Source organism: Eleutherodactylus coqui, chromosome 2 (assembly GCF_035609145.1).
Source record: "Eleutherodactylus coqui strain aEleCoq1 chromosome 2, aEleCoq1.hap1, whole genome shotgun sequence".
Lineage (NCBI taxonomy): Eukaryota > Metazoa > Chordata > Amphibia > Anura > Eleutherodactylidae > Eleutherodactylus > Eleutherodactylus coqui.
Window position 1 is genome coordinate 185,276,955 of NC_089838.1, and position 17,338 is coordinate 185,294,292.

Below are 17,338 nucleotides of genomic sequence, written 5' to 3' on the forward strand. Positions count from 1 at the left end.
CCCATGTCTATGCCTTTTTAGACTAAATAGCCATTTAAATGAGTGCATCTTTTTTTTGCCGCGCACAAATGAAAGTGCTTTGTGGGTGCAAAAAGTACAGTAAAATACGCCAATACTCACACAAAGAGAGGAGCGTTCATTCCGGAAAAAAAGCTCATCCACGCAAAAAAACACATATGCTCGTGTGATGGTGGTATAAGTGTTTAAATGTTACAAGTAATAGTTATAAAAGTGATGCTATATTTTACTGGATTAATGTATGAACAGGAAGTTGTTGGAAATATCTGTAATGTAAGCGTAACAACAGAATACGAAGGTGCATAAATGCGAGCTGTTAGGTCTGCACGGTTGTGTTGTGACTACACTGTTCTGATTTACATGTGTCTGGCATTAAACCCAATTTTCTTTAGACCCTACAGCACTCAGTACTGGGAATCATGGCTTATGACATGAGTGGATGAACAATGATCAGGTTATGACATGTTTAAACAGGGTCTTTTTTTATATAGTTGATGAAAAATGCCTCCAAGAAATGCTACTTTATGTATTTACTGCACAGATGCAGACCCTAGGTCCAGCTATAGCTACTCCACTACAGTAAACACTAAATAACATAAGCAGCATTAAATACTGCGCCTAAACACTGTAATGATCAAGATTATTACTGTGGATGAGCTGTTTATGGGAACTATCGATTGCATTCTCATCATGAGGCCTTAGTCAGACGGGCGTTTTTTCACGCGATTTGCGGATCGCATGACGGATGCGCATCCGCAAATCGCGTGACCGGGGCCCAAAAATCTGCTCCTAGCCGCGTTTCATTAGAAACGGGCCGGAGCTGTCCAGCGCATTGCATTCAATGGAGCCGGCAATACAGCCGGCTCCATTGAAAGCAATGCGCTGCGGGCGTGCGCGCGATGAATTGTTGGGAAGGGCTTAAATATATAAGCCCTTCCCTGCAATTCATTCAGAAATGTGTTAAAATAAAAAAAATATATATACTCACCTTGTCCCGGCAGACGGAGTTCAGCGCGGCCGGCCTGCAGTGGGTGTGAAGGGGGTGTGTGTCAGACCTGCCCCCTGATTGGCTCAGCGCTGAGCCAATCAGAGGCAAGTCTCACTCACACCCATTCATGAATTCATGAATTGCGATCTGCAATTTCTGTTCTATAATTTATCGGACGAGCGCATAAAAAGCGCTCATGTGTCCGATACCATTGCAAAGCAATGGTTTTAAAAAATCGCCGGACGCATGCGCATGCGCAAATCGCGCGAAAAAACGCCAGTCTGACTGAGGCCTGAGACAGTATAATATACTTTTAATCATGTTATAAATATCTGCCCTTCAAGTCCTAGCTGTCTTATGATAAAGGACAACCTCTGCAACAATCAGATGATTGCCGCCCGGCTTCAATCTGAAAAGGGGTTGCCTGGATGAGACAATTCCTTTAATATAAAGCAGTTTGGGGTTATAAGGGCAGATATTTAAAGAAGACTGCAATGAAATGTATTGTTTGTTTTGCTCTATTTTCTCAATTTCTAGTGCATGATGGCCCCATGTGGGTGCGGCAGGGGAAATGTAGTATTACATGAATGCCCATCCACTCATGGTTAGTGTCTCCCCACTCTATTATTGAAGGTCCAAGAGGAGGACCTCTATATGACATCCATATGTTCTAAAAAAAAATATGAAAGAAGTTGTTTTGATGAGACAACCCCTTTAAAAAAAGCTTTATTCCTAAAGTACAGTATCTTAAACTCAGTGAAGTATAGTTACCATGGGTGTCTCAGGGCCTGTTCACAAGTGTATCTCTTGTTTGGATCCTTTTCCATTAAATGACTGATAAAGTCTTTAGCTGTTGGAATACAAAATAAGAAGCTTATATGAAACAATTACTACATTCTGCTTTGTGACATGAGGCAGATGTTTGCTTTTTTAGAATTTGCAGGGAATTTATAGTTCTTTGTATTTGTTTTCAGAATATCGGATGCTTAAAAAATGTTAAAGTAAATGAAAGATTACCAAGTAATCACAGGCCTTGTTAGTTTGATAATGAAGCAAATTTCTTGAATTATTAATCCAGTACATGATTATTTGTGACTGTTTTATTAGGAGCCATGTGTATATTCAATCACATTATTGTGCTCCATCTGTCAAATCATAAGACCACATCCATAATGAGCAAAAAGACAAATAGTCTCTGATTTAACAAAGGTTCAAAAGTTCATTTAACCTTGCATACATCTATTAAAGGGGTTATCTCATAAAGACTACTCTGCTTGGAATCCCCTATAAAACCAAAGAGCCAGGCCCATTCTGGCAGACTCAATGCAACAATGTGTTATATGGTCACTCATGTAATACTAAATGTCCCCTACAGTGGCCACAGCAGGGAAAACTATAGAGCATTCCCCCCAAGAATAAATGATTTCTGGGGACTGGAGAATCCAGACGCATAGCTCACCATCATAGCAGCTTCATCACTAAGGAGTTGTCCAGCCTTTAAGGGGTTTAATGTAACTAAATCTTACATACTAGAGGTTTTTTTTTGCCATGCTTTGTAGTTGAAGGTTGACACACAGTGCACCATAATAATAAAATAGAGCCTCTTGTCACCTGGTGTCCAAAGCTGCTTATCCTGGTACAGCTAAATGGCAGTACAGGACATGCAGTGCCACACCGTACTGTAGAGAGGTGCTACTAGACAGCCAATCAGTGCCTGCACTTCAATAATACAGATTGTTACCAGAGAAGTGTCCATACTGAGTGGCTGGGATTTCCAGCAAAGTGCACATATCACAAGTCTGGACTGGCTCTGACATTGCATGTTACAATGGCTTCAGAAAAACCACTGTTTGTTGAAAATATTGTATCCTGAAACCAACCAAATAGGAATTGGACTTATCAAGTGGCTTTATTATATAGAATACAAAGTACGTGTCTGAGCAATTTTGTGCAGATTTGAAATACATTGAGCATGTAATGGCTTGGAATTTTACTTTTAGAGTTGATTAAAACTAAACTTAGCAACAGAGCAAGAAAGATTAAAGAGGTTACCTAGTCTTTAGATATTGATGGTCTATCCTGTGGAGCCATTTGGCTCATTCACTTCAATGCAACAAGCCTATAGTACTCACTATAGCTGCTACAAATAATATAACATTCTTAGGGCTCTTTCCCATGAGCGCATATCGGCCGCCGTTTTCACGGCCGGACGATATACGCTATATTGGGAGCACAAAATCTAGTGAACGGGTGCACAAATCAAACGTTTGTGCGCCTGTTCAGATGACCTGGTGAGCCTGGCGCAAATGCACCGAGTTTACCAAGCCATCGCCCATTTCCCCCCCCTCTCCATTGCAGGCCCATCTCTGTTCCTCCCCGCTCGTTCTGTGCGATGGGAGGGGGCGGAGCTAAGCACCAGTTCACCCTGCCTCCTCCCATTGATGGCTATGGACAAGGGGCGGGGAGAGGTTGGGCACTTAGCTCCGCCCCACTCCTTGTCCATAGCATCAATGTTGGGGGCGGGGCAGACCGCGCTTAGTCCCGCCCCTACCCTCTCCCATTGCACAGAACAAGCTGGAACAAGAGGTGAGTCTGCACACTGCTAAACTCCCTCCCACCTATGGCCGCTGCCATGGGCTCCCATAGGAGCCCATTCAGCGGCCAACGTATTCCGGCCCAAAACATAGTTCCAGGACTATGTTTTGGCCTTGACGTAAAAACGCCCGGCGCTATATTGGCTTGGCCGGCGTTTTTACGTCTCACAAATACGCCTATGTGATCTGATACAGTGGAATCCAATGCTCTACCTCACAGTGCATATCGGCCGGACGTGAAAATGGCCGGCCGCTATGCGCTCGTGGGAAAGAGCCCTAAGTTTGAACACAGCACTGCAACTCCTTCAATGAGCTCATTGTTAGGGATTCTGAGAGATGGACCCTAGCCAACCAGATATCAATGGCCTGTTCTGATGATAAGTTATCAATTTTTAAAGGCTGGGTAACCCCTTTAAAGACAAAAAACAGAGAAGACAGTATAAGAAAAAGCCAGCTGCTATATTTTTGTACGTGATTTCTACATCTACAGACTTTATATAATTACTATACACTGGCATATAAACTGTAAGGTCACATACACATTTTTTCTTTATACGACTTTGTAACCTTTGTTTTAAAAACCCAATAACATTCTTGAAATTAAAAAAAATTATGATACATTAATACTATTATAATAAGACAATAAAGTGTTCCTTGAATAATTATTTCAGCGTCTCTCTTACCTGAATCTGATATATCATCCCAATATGGAGAGTCGAATTCATAATCTGCCTTCAGAATCTGCTCAAACAATTTTGAATCATTTTCGTCGTAGAAAGGTGGATACCCACAAAGTCTAAAAGAACAGATACCTATAAAATTATTACCATTGACCTATACTCAAACTCAAGATATAATAACATTTTTAGTATCCATAATAACATAATTATGTGATTTCTAAAGTCATCCTTATAGAACATAAGACAAGATTTCCGAAAGGGTGTAATTTTCCTTCTATACTATACTTAAAACAAGCTAAGCCTCAAAACTCTGTAAGCATATCATTTCTATGAGAACACCACAATGCATGTCCAATGCTATCCTCTTATGTGTACAATGTATTCTAGTGGAGGTGGTAAGAAAATGTTTTACAGCCAGTTCAGTGCATCTGCATTGATGCTTCTGTATAGATACATATGTAGTCGCTTATCTTAATAAATTAATAAAAATAATGTAATCTTGTACATTTATTAAGCAGAAGTCTGTAAACACTTCTACAATTCAGCAGTGTAAAATATGTGTACATACGGTGCTCTACAATTTGACAAGGCAATGCAGACACGGCTATAAAAGAGCAATCTGTGTAAAATAGACCTTTGTTCTAAAATAACAGGAAATGTCAAACTCAAAGGAACTCGTTTGAGCAACATACTTTGCTGTCATGGGTGTAATTGACAGAATGTACAATAAACCAAATCAAACAGTCTGGAGGTAATTATTATATATTACTGATTGGCATTTGTGCATTAAGTTCAGTTTATTCTTGGATTACAATGTGCGTTAAATCTCCGGTAATGGCTGATGTTCAGCTATTTGTTCTAAATATAGTTTTTTTCTTCACGAAAGCCTCAGCTTTCCATACAATACTGTATTTATTTGTAAATGATGTTACAAGCACTGGAAAAAAAATAGGGATTTATAATACCCTGAATTCGGGTCAGTAGATCTGTGGTTGGAGCGGGACACTTGTCTGCATTATGGATGTATAAATGCATCCTTAATAAGTTAGTGCTAAACTGGCCTAACATATATGATTATTACTGGCTACGTTGATAACCTGTTAAGGGCACAGCCTAGTCTGGTACTGAATGATGCAGTGATTATTTTAACTTTTTTATTTTTCTGCCAACATACTGATGCAGCAAAGTTTAACTTGTATATGATAACTTTTTGCAACATAGTATGTAAGGCCGAAAAAAGACAATGTCCATCTAGTTCAGCCTGTTAATCCTCCTATGTTGTTGATCCAGAGGAAGGCAAAAAACCCCAAAAGGGAAGGAGGCAATTAGCCCATTTGGGGGAAAATTCCTTCCCGACTCCCTAATGGCAATCAGACTAATCCCTGGATCAACCTCTAATAGTTACTACCTGCCTGTATACACGGATTAACAATTACCCTAAGATTATTTGATCTCCTCCTAGCTGTCTTTTTTCTAGGCTAAATAATCCCAACTTTGATAGCCTCTCTGGGTATTCCAGTCTCTTCATTCCATGTATTAGTTTAGTTGCCCTTCTTTGACCCCCCCCCCCCCAAGCACTGTGACATCTTTCCTGAGCACCGGTGACCAGAACTGTACGCAGTATTCCATGTGGGGCCTGACAAGTGCCTTATATAGTGGGAGGATAATGTTCTCGTCCTTCACCCCTATACCTCTTTTAATGCACCCCAAGACTTTATTAGCTTTTGTAGCAGATTGGCATTGATTGCTCCAGTTAAATCTACAATCCACTAGTACCCCAGGTCTTTTTCCATATCACTTTTCCCTAGTGGTACCCCATTTAGTGTATATTGGTGACATCCGTTTCTCCTGCCCATTTGCATAACCTTAGATTTATCAATATTGAACTTCATTTGCCATTTTTCTGCCCAAGCCCCCAGCTTATCTAGGTCCATTTCTAGCCATACCTTGTCCGTTGCATCGATTATATTGTATAATTTTGTGTCATCTGCAAATATTGATATTTTACTGTGCAGCCCCTCTATCAGGTTGTTGATAAATATATTGAACAGAATGGGGCCCAATACTAAACCCTGTGGCACCCCACTAGCAACGGTGGCCCAATTGGAGTATGAACCGTTTATTACCACCCTCTGCTTTCTATCTCTGAACCAATTCTTTACCCATATACACGTTTTCACCCAATGAGCTGTCTCATTTTATATATCAGCCTATTATGCAGCACGGTGTCAAATGCTTTAGAGAAGTCTAGATATACGACATCAATAGACTCTCCCAAGTCCAGCCTAGAGCTTACTTCATCGTAGAAGCTGATCAGATTGATCTGACATGATCGACCCCTCATGAACCCATGCTGGTGAGGAGTTATTCCATTGTTGTCCTTGAGGTATTCTTTGATAGTGTCTCTCAGAAAACCCCTAGAATATTTTTTCCAGTTACTGAAGTGAGACTTACCGGCCTGTAGTTACCAGGCTCACTTTTTGACCCCTTTTTGTAAATTGGAACCACGTTGGCAATGCGCCAATCCAATGGTACAACCCCGGTCTTGATAGTATCCATAAATATTAGATATAGTGGCCTAGCTATCACATCACTTAGTTCCCTTAGTACCCTTGGGTATATTCCATCTGGGCCTGGCGATTTATCGATTTTAATCTTCTTTAACCGGTTCCGCACTTCCTCCTGCGTTTGGTATGAGATATTTTATGAGTGGTTCATTTTATTCCCCTGCATCTCGTGTAGCATTTCCTTTTCGTTTGTGAATGCGCTTGAAAAGAAACTATTTAATAGATTTGCCTTCCCTCCATCATCTTCAATGATTTCTCCTGCATTATTTGTTAAAGGGCTTGTGCTCTCAGTGCAAATCCTTTTACTGTTAATATAGTTGAAAAATAGTTTAGGGTTGTTTTTGCTCTCTTTGGTGATCAGTCTTTCTGCTTCTTCCTTAGCAATTTTGATCTCATCTTTGCATATTTTGTTTTTTTCCCTGTAAGATTTTAGCGCTTCTTCGCTGCCTTCTTGCTTTAGTAGTTTGAACGCTTTCTTTTTTTCATTTATTGCCCCTCTTACCTTCTTGTCGAGCCACATTGGTTTCCTTTTACTTGAAGTTCTTTTATTTTTTTTAAAGGGAATGAACTGCTCACATGAGGTGATTAGGATCCTTTTAATCTTTTCCTATTTGTCCTCTGTACTGATATTTGAGGATGTTGTCCCAATTAATGTTACCGATAGTAGTTCTAAGCTGATCAAATTTTGCTTCACTAAAGTTTAGTTTGTTTGTCGCTCCCTGATAAGGCTTCCTATTGAATGACAGCTGGAAGTTGAATATATTGTGGTCACTGTTCCCCAAGTGCCCCTCAACCTGCACCCCCATTATTCGGTCCGGTCTGTTAGTTAGTACTAAGTCCAGAGTGGCCTTCCCTCTAGTTGGCTCCCGCACAAGTTGGGTAAGGTAGTTATCTTTAATTGTTCTCAAGAATTTATCACCTTCTATGAGATTTGCAGGTCTCGTTATCCCATATTATATCCGGATAATTAAAGCCCCCATAATAATTACTTCATTGCGGTTTGACACCACTTCTATCTGCCTTAATAGTAAGGTTTTAGTTTCTTTTGTTGCTTTTGGTGGTCTATAAAAAACCCCTATCAGGATTTTGTTATTTTTTTCTCCCTGTATTTCTACCCATAGAGATTCCACATGTTCACCTCCCTCCCTTATATCCTCCTGTAGCCTCGGCATTAAGTAAGATTTAATGTACAGACATACCCTTCCCCCTTTTTGGATTCCACAGTCTCTTCTGAAGAGGTTGTAACCCTGTAAATTCACCGCCCAATCGCACTTATCATCAAACCATGTTTCCGTTATTCCAACTATATCATAGTTTTCATCAGTCATTCTTGCTTCAAGCTCACCCACTTTACTGATCAGATTTCTTGCATTCGTGGTCATACAATTTATACAGTTTTATTATTAGCTGATCTGACAGTTCTAACTGTACTAACCCCACCTCCTGCTCGACCCCCATTCCCATAGTTTAGACCCAGGTCACTAACTACACTGACTATCCCCCTATTTCTCTTTTTGCCCTACCCCCCAGTCCCTAGTTTAAACACTCCACCAGCCTTCTAGCCATCTTCTCACCCAGCATAGCTATCTTATTTTAACACAAAGGGAAACAGTCATCAGTTTTTCTCCAACCATCTACACTGTTAAAACAACACCGCACTGCACTTTGCCACAGTTGTTTTCTTAGACATCCTAGGCAAAGCATAATTGCATAAAAGAGTGGTCCAGTGGGCGGGCTGGATGTCCCTGCTAGCCTGTGTATCTCCCAAAACACCACCCCACTATGCTACAGTGACATGCAGACGTCCTTCACGTCGCCACTGCAGCGATCGAACTCTTGCGTGAGCTCTGGGACCAGCGCATGCACAGCACAGTCTGATGAATCTGCCCTCGGCAGGAACAGATGTACTGCGCATGTGCCGGTCACACAGCTCATGCAAGCTTTGAAGAATGAAAAGGAGAACCACATTGTCACTTTTAAATTAGCATCTCAGAACCCGAGGATAAACAATTCCTCATGCTTTATGACAGTGACAGGTTTACCATCAGTTTCTGAGAAACTTATCCAAGTTTCTCTGACAACTAATATGGCTGCACTTAGTGGTGTCAAAAGGCTACCATAGCAACCCAGAAAATGCCTATATCTCTAATAAAACACAATTACCAGACTTTAACTGATCTAATGTGATAGTTTAAAATTACAATTTAAGAACTCTAGCAAATGCCGTTTTCCTATTTAGTGCAGCATTGGCCGATTAAGTAATCACAACTTGTGCTTATGTGAAGCAGCTTACTTTAGTTACCTAAAAATGACATATTTGTGCTGAAAAATCCTTCTACACTGCTGGCCACTAGGGTTCTCCCTTCCAACATGTTCACTGCCTGCTGTCAAGTGATGTTATCTCTGTTACTGGAAACATCACAACTGCAGAACATGAACTGGAGGGGGGGGGGGGGGGGGGGTGAGTCATCATGTTAACTGAAGTCTATGAGGGCAGAATGGAGGGGCAGGAGGATGAGAGAAAGATATACTCACACAGACATGACTGCAGCTAATAGCAAGTGATTGTTTATTGTATTTTATCTACTGTAATCAAATCTTCACTGCTCAGTTCTTATGTATTGTCCCCCATCATGATGTTATGTCTCTGTGATTAAAGGGGTTGTCCTGCGCCGAAACGGGGTTTTTTTTTTTCAACAGCCCCCCCCGTTCAGCGCGAGACAAACCCGATGCAGGGACTTAAAAAAAAACCGCACAGCGCTTACCTGAATCCCCGCGCTCCGGTGACTTCTTACTTACCTGGTGAAGATGGCCGCCGGGATCTTCTCCCTCGGTGGACCGCAGGGCTTCTGTGCGGTCCATTGCCGATTCCAGCCTCCTGATTGGCTGGAATCGGCACGTGACGGGGCGGAGATACACGGAGCCGCTCTCCGGCACGAGCAGCCCCATTCAGAAAAGAAGAAGACTGGACTGCGCAAGCGCATCTAATCCGGCGATTAGACGCTGAAAATTAGACGGCACCATGGAGACGAGGACGCTAGCAACGGAGCAGGTAAGTGAATAACTTCTGATAACTTCTGTATGGCTCATAATTAATGCACAATGTACATTACAAAGTGCATTAATATGACCGTACAGAAGTGTATAACCCCACTTGCTTTCGCGGGACAACCCCTTTAAGTTACAGACAGTTAGGGGCAGAATCTGCGTTTTTCTCTGTTTACATTATATAAAAGACAGCATAACAGCAGGCTCTTCCCACCATTTCTAAGAGAACTGAGAATCAGACACACAGTCTACAGAGGGAAAACATTGTAATAGATGCAGGAAATAAGTCACATGATGGCCAGAAATGGTATTATTCCTCATGTACACACACTGCAGCTTAACCTGACTAGTTTTCTGTAAAGTCAGGTTCCCCTTCAAGAATACCTACATTATTTGAACTACCATATATGAGTCATCCCAGTTGTCTCCTTCTTTCCCTCTAACCCTCTGGTTCCCCTAATGCAGGTGCAGGCACAGCCCTGCAGCCTGTAGAATCATAGAATGGTAGAGCTGGAAGGGATCTCTAAGGTCATCTGGTACAACTGCCTGCTCAGTGCAGGATTCACTAAATCATCGCAGACAGATGTCTGTATTTAACAAAATTTGAATTTTTTTTCTGTTCCTGGTTTGAAAGCGCTATTTCCTGTTTAATTGGGCAGTACTTACTTTGAAAGTAGTTGTTCGGCCTCCTGTCCACGGGCGTAGTGATATCTGCTGCGGGAGCCGCTGCCGGGGATCAGGGGAGAGCTCACAGGCTCACGGCGGAGAATCGTGGCTGATCGCAGTATGCTGCAATTTAAATCCCGCGAGCGGAGAATCGCTAGAGGCTCATCTTGGTAGATTTATAAAGAACATGGATACCTATTCAGAGGAGAGCGCTTTCTTCAAGACATCTTACAATTTGAAAGTTGCTACCAAGGAATCTACAATGAAAACATGATGGGGGACTACATTTGGGGATTAATCCGTGAAAGCGATCGGATATACCCTCGCAAATCTTTCAAAACTACACATTTCTAGGTTTCTCTTCATGCATTTGTAGCATTTTGGATAAAATATATGGTTGGTTTGACATATAATGTTTTTTATCCTTCTATTACCTAAAATCCAAACGTTTGTAATTTGCCATTTTTAGCCTTTCTACGTGCAGACTGCAAAAACTAAGTTTTTGAAGTTTAATAAACTTTTTCCATGTTTTTATAATAGAACCAATTAGGAAATTACATTTATAACCCAGGAACAACAATCGTGTTACATACATGCATCTTGCCCTTCTGAGGCATAGGGGAGGAAGAGATTTATAATACTGAACTTCCTCCGATCTAAGGGTAGCTTATGATATTGAAGTACAAGATTTGACAGGACGCCGTCTGGATCTCTTTAGGAAATGGTTACATTTATTTTATGTGTGCGCACACTGTGGGATTTTACATCTCAAAGCCCACTGTGCCTATACAAAGAAATCAAAACAACGTTATACAGAGTGGGCTGGCTTATTTACAGTTTCATAACTATTGGGTTAGGAACGCCATCTTTTCTACCTAAGGAGAGCACCTAGAAGGTGAGTGAGGAGACTTATAAGGCCATTCATGCTCCTCTGGGTAATATGCAAATACAGGAGATGGAACAATACCTCTGCAGCACCACCTATTGGAAGGCAGCATTCCTGCAAGTCAATGTTAAACTCTTTATCCTAGCCTTGAAACAATGACTGGGAATTGAAAGCCAAGCCAGAATCCAAACACAGAGAGCTGCACTTTCTTGTGCAAAATCTATGAGATGCTGCTTCATTCACATACTTCCCCTCAGCATCCTGCTTGTAATAGCTGACAGAGAGAAATGTATTAAATCACAAGCAGGAAGCAATAGAGAGCAGTGTGAAGCTGCATCTAATTGGGTACCATGGACTCATTCACAAATAGCACAGACAGGCAATATGAGTTAGGTAATGGTAAAACTCTGCAGCTAATCATTGTATGGACGGATCTACTATATCATTGCACCGCATGTTTGAGCCAACAGAAAATAATAAAAAAAAAAAAATTAACAACTCAAGAGCGGAATTAAGAGATACATTTTGGGAATCAAGCGTCTGGGTCAGATAGTGTCAGGAACCCATATTAAATCCTTTGACCAATTGAGGAATGAATGCGGCCTGCCACATTCTCAATTCTTCAAATATTTGCAGCTCCGGCATGCCTTTCAAGCAGAGAAAGGCCTAGAAAATATAGAGATTGAGAGACTTCTGCCAGCAGAGATCGTAGGGGGTACAACTAATACTAAGGGGAAGATATCCTGTGTATATTCCAGTATACAGAGCCAGATAAATCTGCGCTATCCTCTAGTGACGGGAAGTAAGTGGGAGGAAGATATTGGCCTTATTGAAGAATCCTTGTGGGCAGAAGTATTAGGGCTCATGTCCACGGGCAAAATGACATTTAAAATCCGCAGCGGATCTCCCGCGCGCGGATCCGCACCCCATAGGGATGCATTGACCACCCGCGGGTACATAAATACCCGCGGATCGTCAATAAAAGTGATTTTAAAAAAAATGGAGCATGAAAAAATCTGGACCATGCTCCATTTTCATGCGGGTCTCCCGCGGGGACGGCTCCCGCGGGCTTCTATTGAAGCCTATGGAAGCCGTCCGGATCCGCGGGAGACCTAAAATAGGAATTAAAAGCATTTACTCACCCGCAGCGGGCCGCGAAGCTCTGCTCTTCCTCACGGCTGCATCTCCCTTGCTTCGGCTCGGCGGATGTGCCCGGCGCATGCGCGCGGCACGTCGACGACGTGCCGGCGATGTGCCGCCGGCGTCAGGAATTCATCCGCCGGCCGAAAATGAAGATCCGGCCGTGAGGAACAGCTGATCTTCGCCGTCCGCTACGGAAAGGTAAATGCTTTTAAATTGCTATTTTCAGCGCTCATGTCCGCGGGGCAGGAGGGACCCGCTGCAGATTCTACATGTAGAATCTGCAGCGGATCTGATTTTCCCCGTGGACATGAGGCCTTACAGATGACCCCCAAACTGTCCTTGAGTGAGTCTCGTAGACTATCACAAATATATTTATTGCATAGGGTGTACCGCACTCCATAGATTTTATACAGCAGACCTTATACACATGATGTGGCGTTGTCCTAAGCTGCAGAGATATCGGACCGAGGTGTGCAGTCTGATCCACGCTGTGTATGAAATTCAACTGGAATTTACACCACTGGTATGTATTTTAGGATATGTGAATGATGTGCCCCTGGAAGAAAATGAAAAGCTAGCAGTAGCTAGGATACTGTGTCTAGCCAGGAAACTGATAGCACAGTATTGGCTAGACGAAGCTCCCCCTGATCTGGCTGAGTTAAGAAAAAAAATCACTTAAATCCAAACGTGGGAAAAAAGCATTTATTATAAAAGAAAAACACCACAAAAATACTACAGTGTTTGGTTCAAATGGCTGCACACCTTCAGTCTTTTTGAAAATCACCTGACAAGAGGATAATGTCAAATGAGATAACTATGTCATGGAAATGCTAACCCTTACATCCTAGGTGACGTTGAGCTGTGTGGTCTGTGAAGTGCTCCTCGGTGATTGCGAAAAATCCAAGGAACTTTATACAATAAGCTGAGACACTGCAGGAGAGACTATTGGGTCTTGTTTACTGGGGAGATTTGTTATTGTCTGTGTGTTTGTACTGTTTCTGTACCAAGAAAAATGTATTTAATAAAAAAGATTTGAATAAAAAAAAGAGTTACATTTTGCAACATTCAATTTTTAAATACTATTATGTGTTTTGCAATCTTTTAAGGCCGGCTGCCCACGAGCGTGACCCCCCAGAGCCCCTATACTTACCAGTGGATCCGGCTTCTTCGCACCCACATGACACTTCCCCGCCCACCGCGTCACATGACACGCCCACCGCGTCACATGACGCCCACCGCGTCACATGACGCGGCCGGCCGCGTCATATGACGCGGCGGTAGGCGGGAAAGCGTTTTCACGCTATCTTCAGCTGTGTTACAGCGGGAGATAGCGTGAACGGACGGCTTCCATTGACTGCAATGGAAGCCGTCAGCGTGTACACCCGCGGCAAATAGAGCATGCCGCGGGTGAGGACGGGAGATTTCATGGTGCGAAATTCCGCGGTGGAATTCCGCACTGTGTGCCCTGAGCTATTAGGTTCAATAGAATCTAATAGCTGCGGGCAACGCGGCGGAAATCCGTTCGTGGGAAGGAGGCCTAAATGTATTGTGCCACATCTGGTCTCTGCAACCATTAAAGGGGTTGTCCCGCGCCGAAACAGGGTTTTTATTTTTTCAATAGCCCCCCCGTTCGGCGCGAGACAAACCCGATGCAGGGGTTTAAAAAAAAAAAAAACGGATAGTACTTACCCGAATCCCCGCGCTCCGGTGACTTCTTACTTACCTTGCGAAGATGGCCGCCGGGATCTTCACCCACGGTGGACCGCAGGTCTTCTCCCATGGTGCACCGTGGGCTCTGTGCGTTCCATTGCCGATTCCAGCCTCCTGATTGGCTGGAATTGGCACACGTGACGGGGCGGAGCTACGAGGAGCAGCTCTCCGGCACGAGCGGCCCCATTCAGAAGGGAGAAGACCGGACTGCGCAAGCGCGTCTAATCGGGCGAGGACGCTAGCAACGGAACAGGTAAGTGAATAACTTCTGTTTGGCTCATATTTAATGCACGATGTATATTACAAAGTGCATTAATATGGCCATACAGAAGTGTATAACCCCACTTGCTTTCGCGGGACAACCCCTTTAAGCATTTGTGCCTTCTTGCCAAGAAAAAGACTTTTGGTAAATGGGCTGTGCCCATTTTTGAGTGGCTATCCAGTAAGCATGACTTACAAGTGCCACAGCATGTTTTGAGGGCCCAGAATGATCAGGAAGGGACAGCATATTCTAGAGGTATGCCATTACTTTTTGAGGGAAAATCCATTTAACAATGAACCTACTTTTACTGATCACTACAATGGTACAACACTCTTCTACTGCCATTTATGTTACTAACACCAAGTCATTTATCCATTTTCTGTCACTGTTCTGAAGAGAAAAAGTGTCAGTGAAGAAAAACAGGTATGAATTAGAATAGATTTAGTTGTACTCCATTTTACCGGATATGAGAGGAAAAATCTTCCCCATTCAATTAAAATAATATGCAATTTAGAAAGTTATTATTATAAGTCATACTTACAGAATATATGCAATTACGCCAATAGACCAACAGTCTACAGCTTTGCTGTAAGGTTTCTGGGCTAGGACTTCTGGAGCTGAAAATATGAAAGACATACTTCAGTATTTATTTTCACAGACAGAGAAACTACACATACACAACTCGGGGATGTTTTCTGCATCAGGATAGTATTTAAGACAAGTTAAGAGTGTATGAGCTGCCTATAGGAAATAACTACATTTCAGATCTTGTTTTTTTTCATCTTACAAACAGAAGGAACAAACTCTACTTTTACTTTGCACCAGTTTTGATAAAACAGATTGGACACTGGGACAGAACCTTTTCCTTATTTTATTATAAGCATGTTAAGATATACAAAACAAAAAAATCTGTAATATCTAAAAAAATATATAGGAAAGTGGAATCTTCGCGGCCGAATGGCTCAGTTTTAGAATGGAACCCAACAGCATTGAACGGACCACATTAATTATAATGGGGCCCGTCGGGTTCCGCTCAGCTGCAAAGTTGTCTTTCAGATTATTTAAAGTAAGACCATCTGTTGGTCCTTTATAACGATTTCCATAAAGTTAGCTTCCACACAGTGTTATGGTAGGTTTATTTCACAATGCTTTACAGTTTGTAGAAGTATTACAGTATATATATATAATAATAATCTTTATTTGTATAGCGCCAACTTATTCCGCAGCGCTTTATATATTATATATATATGTATACTGACTAGAAGAAAGAAGTTTAATAAATATTTAAATTAAAAAAAATCTTAAAAGTTTAAAACTCATCCTTTCAATTTTTCATTAAAATTGAAATTGAAATTGGTGGCACCACGTCTATATGAATCCAAAATGTTAACATATTGTATTGGAACGAAAAATAACACTATTTTAAATAGTGAATTCATCCTACATAGTGAATGCCACCAGAAAGAAAATACACAATGTCATAACTGTTTTTAGGTCACCCTGTCTCCCCACACCAAAATACCAAGAGAAACTATCATTCTATTCTAGCGAAAAATAAACCTGAACACAACCCCTTCTCAAAAAAAAAAAAAACTACAAAAACCTATGGGTATCAGAATACAATGACAGAAAGCAAATAAGTTTTTATTTTTTTTAAACCAGTAAAACATAAGTGACATATAAGGATATGAACATGGCATTTTTAGTGCATTGTGAACGCCAAAACATAATCCAAAAAACAACGGCACAATTGCTCCCCCCCCCCCCCATTTTATTCCACTCAAAATTCTTTGTAAGTTTTTGAATATCAGTACTCCAAAATAACAGTGGGCATACACATGGTCAGTGTATATAGTTATATCAACCCCAAAAAGATAGCCTCAATACTTAGATTAGAAATATTTATTTTAAAAAAATCTTTATTTACCAATCATATTAAAATATTTCTATTTAAAATTTACAAGTTTCACAAGAAAGTGCAGCCCGCACACAAAAACGGTACATCATTAGTCAAATCTGCATTAATATAGTGGTTGATGTCCCATACGCGTGTTATGCTGGGGCACTGATCCCAGCGGATGCATGTGTGTGGCTGCAGGAGCACATCTAGCCCAACATCACAGCTAGTTGTGTACACATGGTCTAACTGTGGCATTGCATCCAGTGGCCATATCTGTGTGTCTGTGGCTGCATGAATAATATTGAACACATTCAGCTCATTATTAGGACTCTCTGTGGGCATATGGAACACCTATCCTAAACATCAGGGCATGTGGTGTACATACGGCCTAATTTCAGAGACAGAACATAGCGGCCGTTCATAAGTGTTTGTGGCTGCGTGTAAGCAATCAGCTTGCTATCATGGATATATGACCCAACCCTCACCATCCTGATGAATCAGCTACAGTGTTTTCAGTAGCTGAGGAAACGCGTTGATGCTAGGAGTAGAATATACCATACTAGGAGTTAGATATTATATTATCTATTAGCTAACGTATTGAGCTAACACTCATGCTCTAATTAAAGAAACAGACATCTTAGTACATGACTGAGTAAATTTACTTTCATCAGATAGATTACTATTCCCCTCTAGATATTAGTCTATAAACAATACAAGGGAGAACTGGTAGACCTTAGACTGCCATTTGAGCTTTAGTATTTACAGTAGAGACTAAAGTATCATCCTATCATATCAACAATCAGTCTAAGAGGTATTTGAACCCTTGTGGAGCCTATAAGATTAATAGGTGGACCACAAGAAAAGACATTGTACATC

General features: G+C 41.6%; 1 protein-coding gene and 1 long non-coding RNA gene across 2 annotated transcripts in view; one reads left to right on the plus strand and one right to left on the minus strand.

Annotated features, from left to right (window-relative positions):
* Positions 1–17,338, plus strand: part of LOC136612021 (uncharacterized) — a 516,282-nt gene that overhangs the window by 113,959 nt on the left and 384,985 nt on the right. The gene's annotated exons all lie outside the window — the stretch shown is intronic.
* Positions 1–17,338, minus strand: part of CAMK1D (calcium/calmodulin dependent protein kinase ID) — a 254,369-nt gene that overhangs the window by 11,170 nt on the left and 225,861 nt on the right. Inside the window, exons 6-8 of the mRNA XM_066592044.1 lie at positions 15,104–15,179; positions 4,284–4,396; positions 1,778–1,856 (exon numbers count right to left, since the gene is read on the minus strand). Of these exons, the coding sequence (XP_066448141.1) occupies positions 1,778–1,856; positions 4,284–4,396; positions 15,104–15,179 (268 nt within the window). The remainder of the gene's footprint in view (positions 1–1,777; positions 1,857–4,283; positions 4,397–15,103; positions 15,180–17,338) is intronic.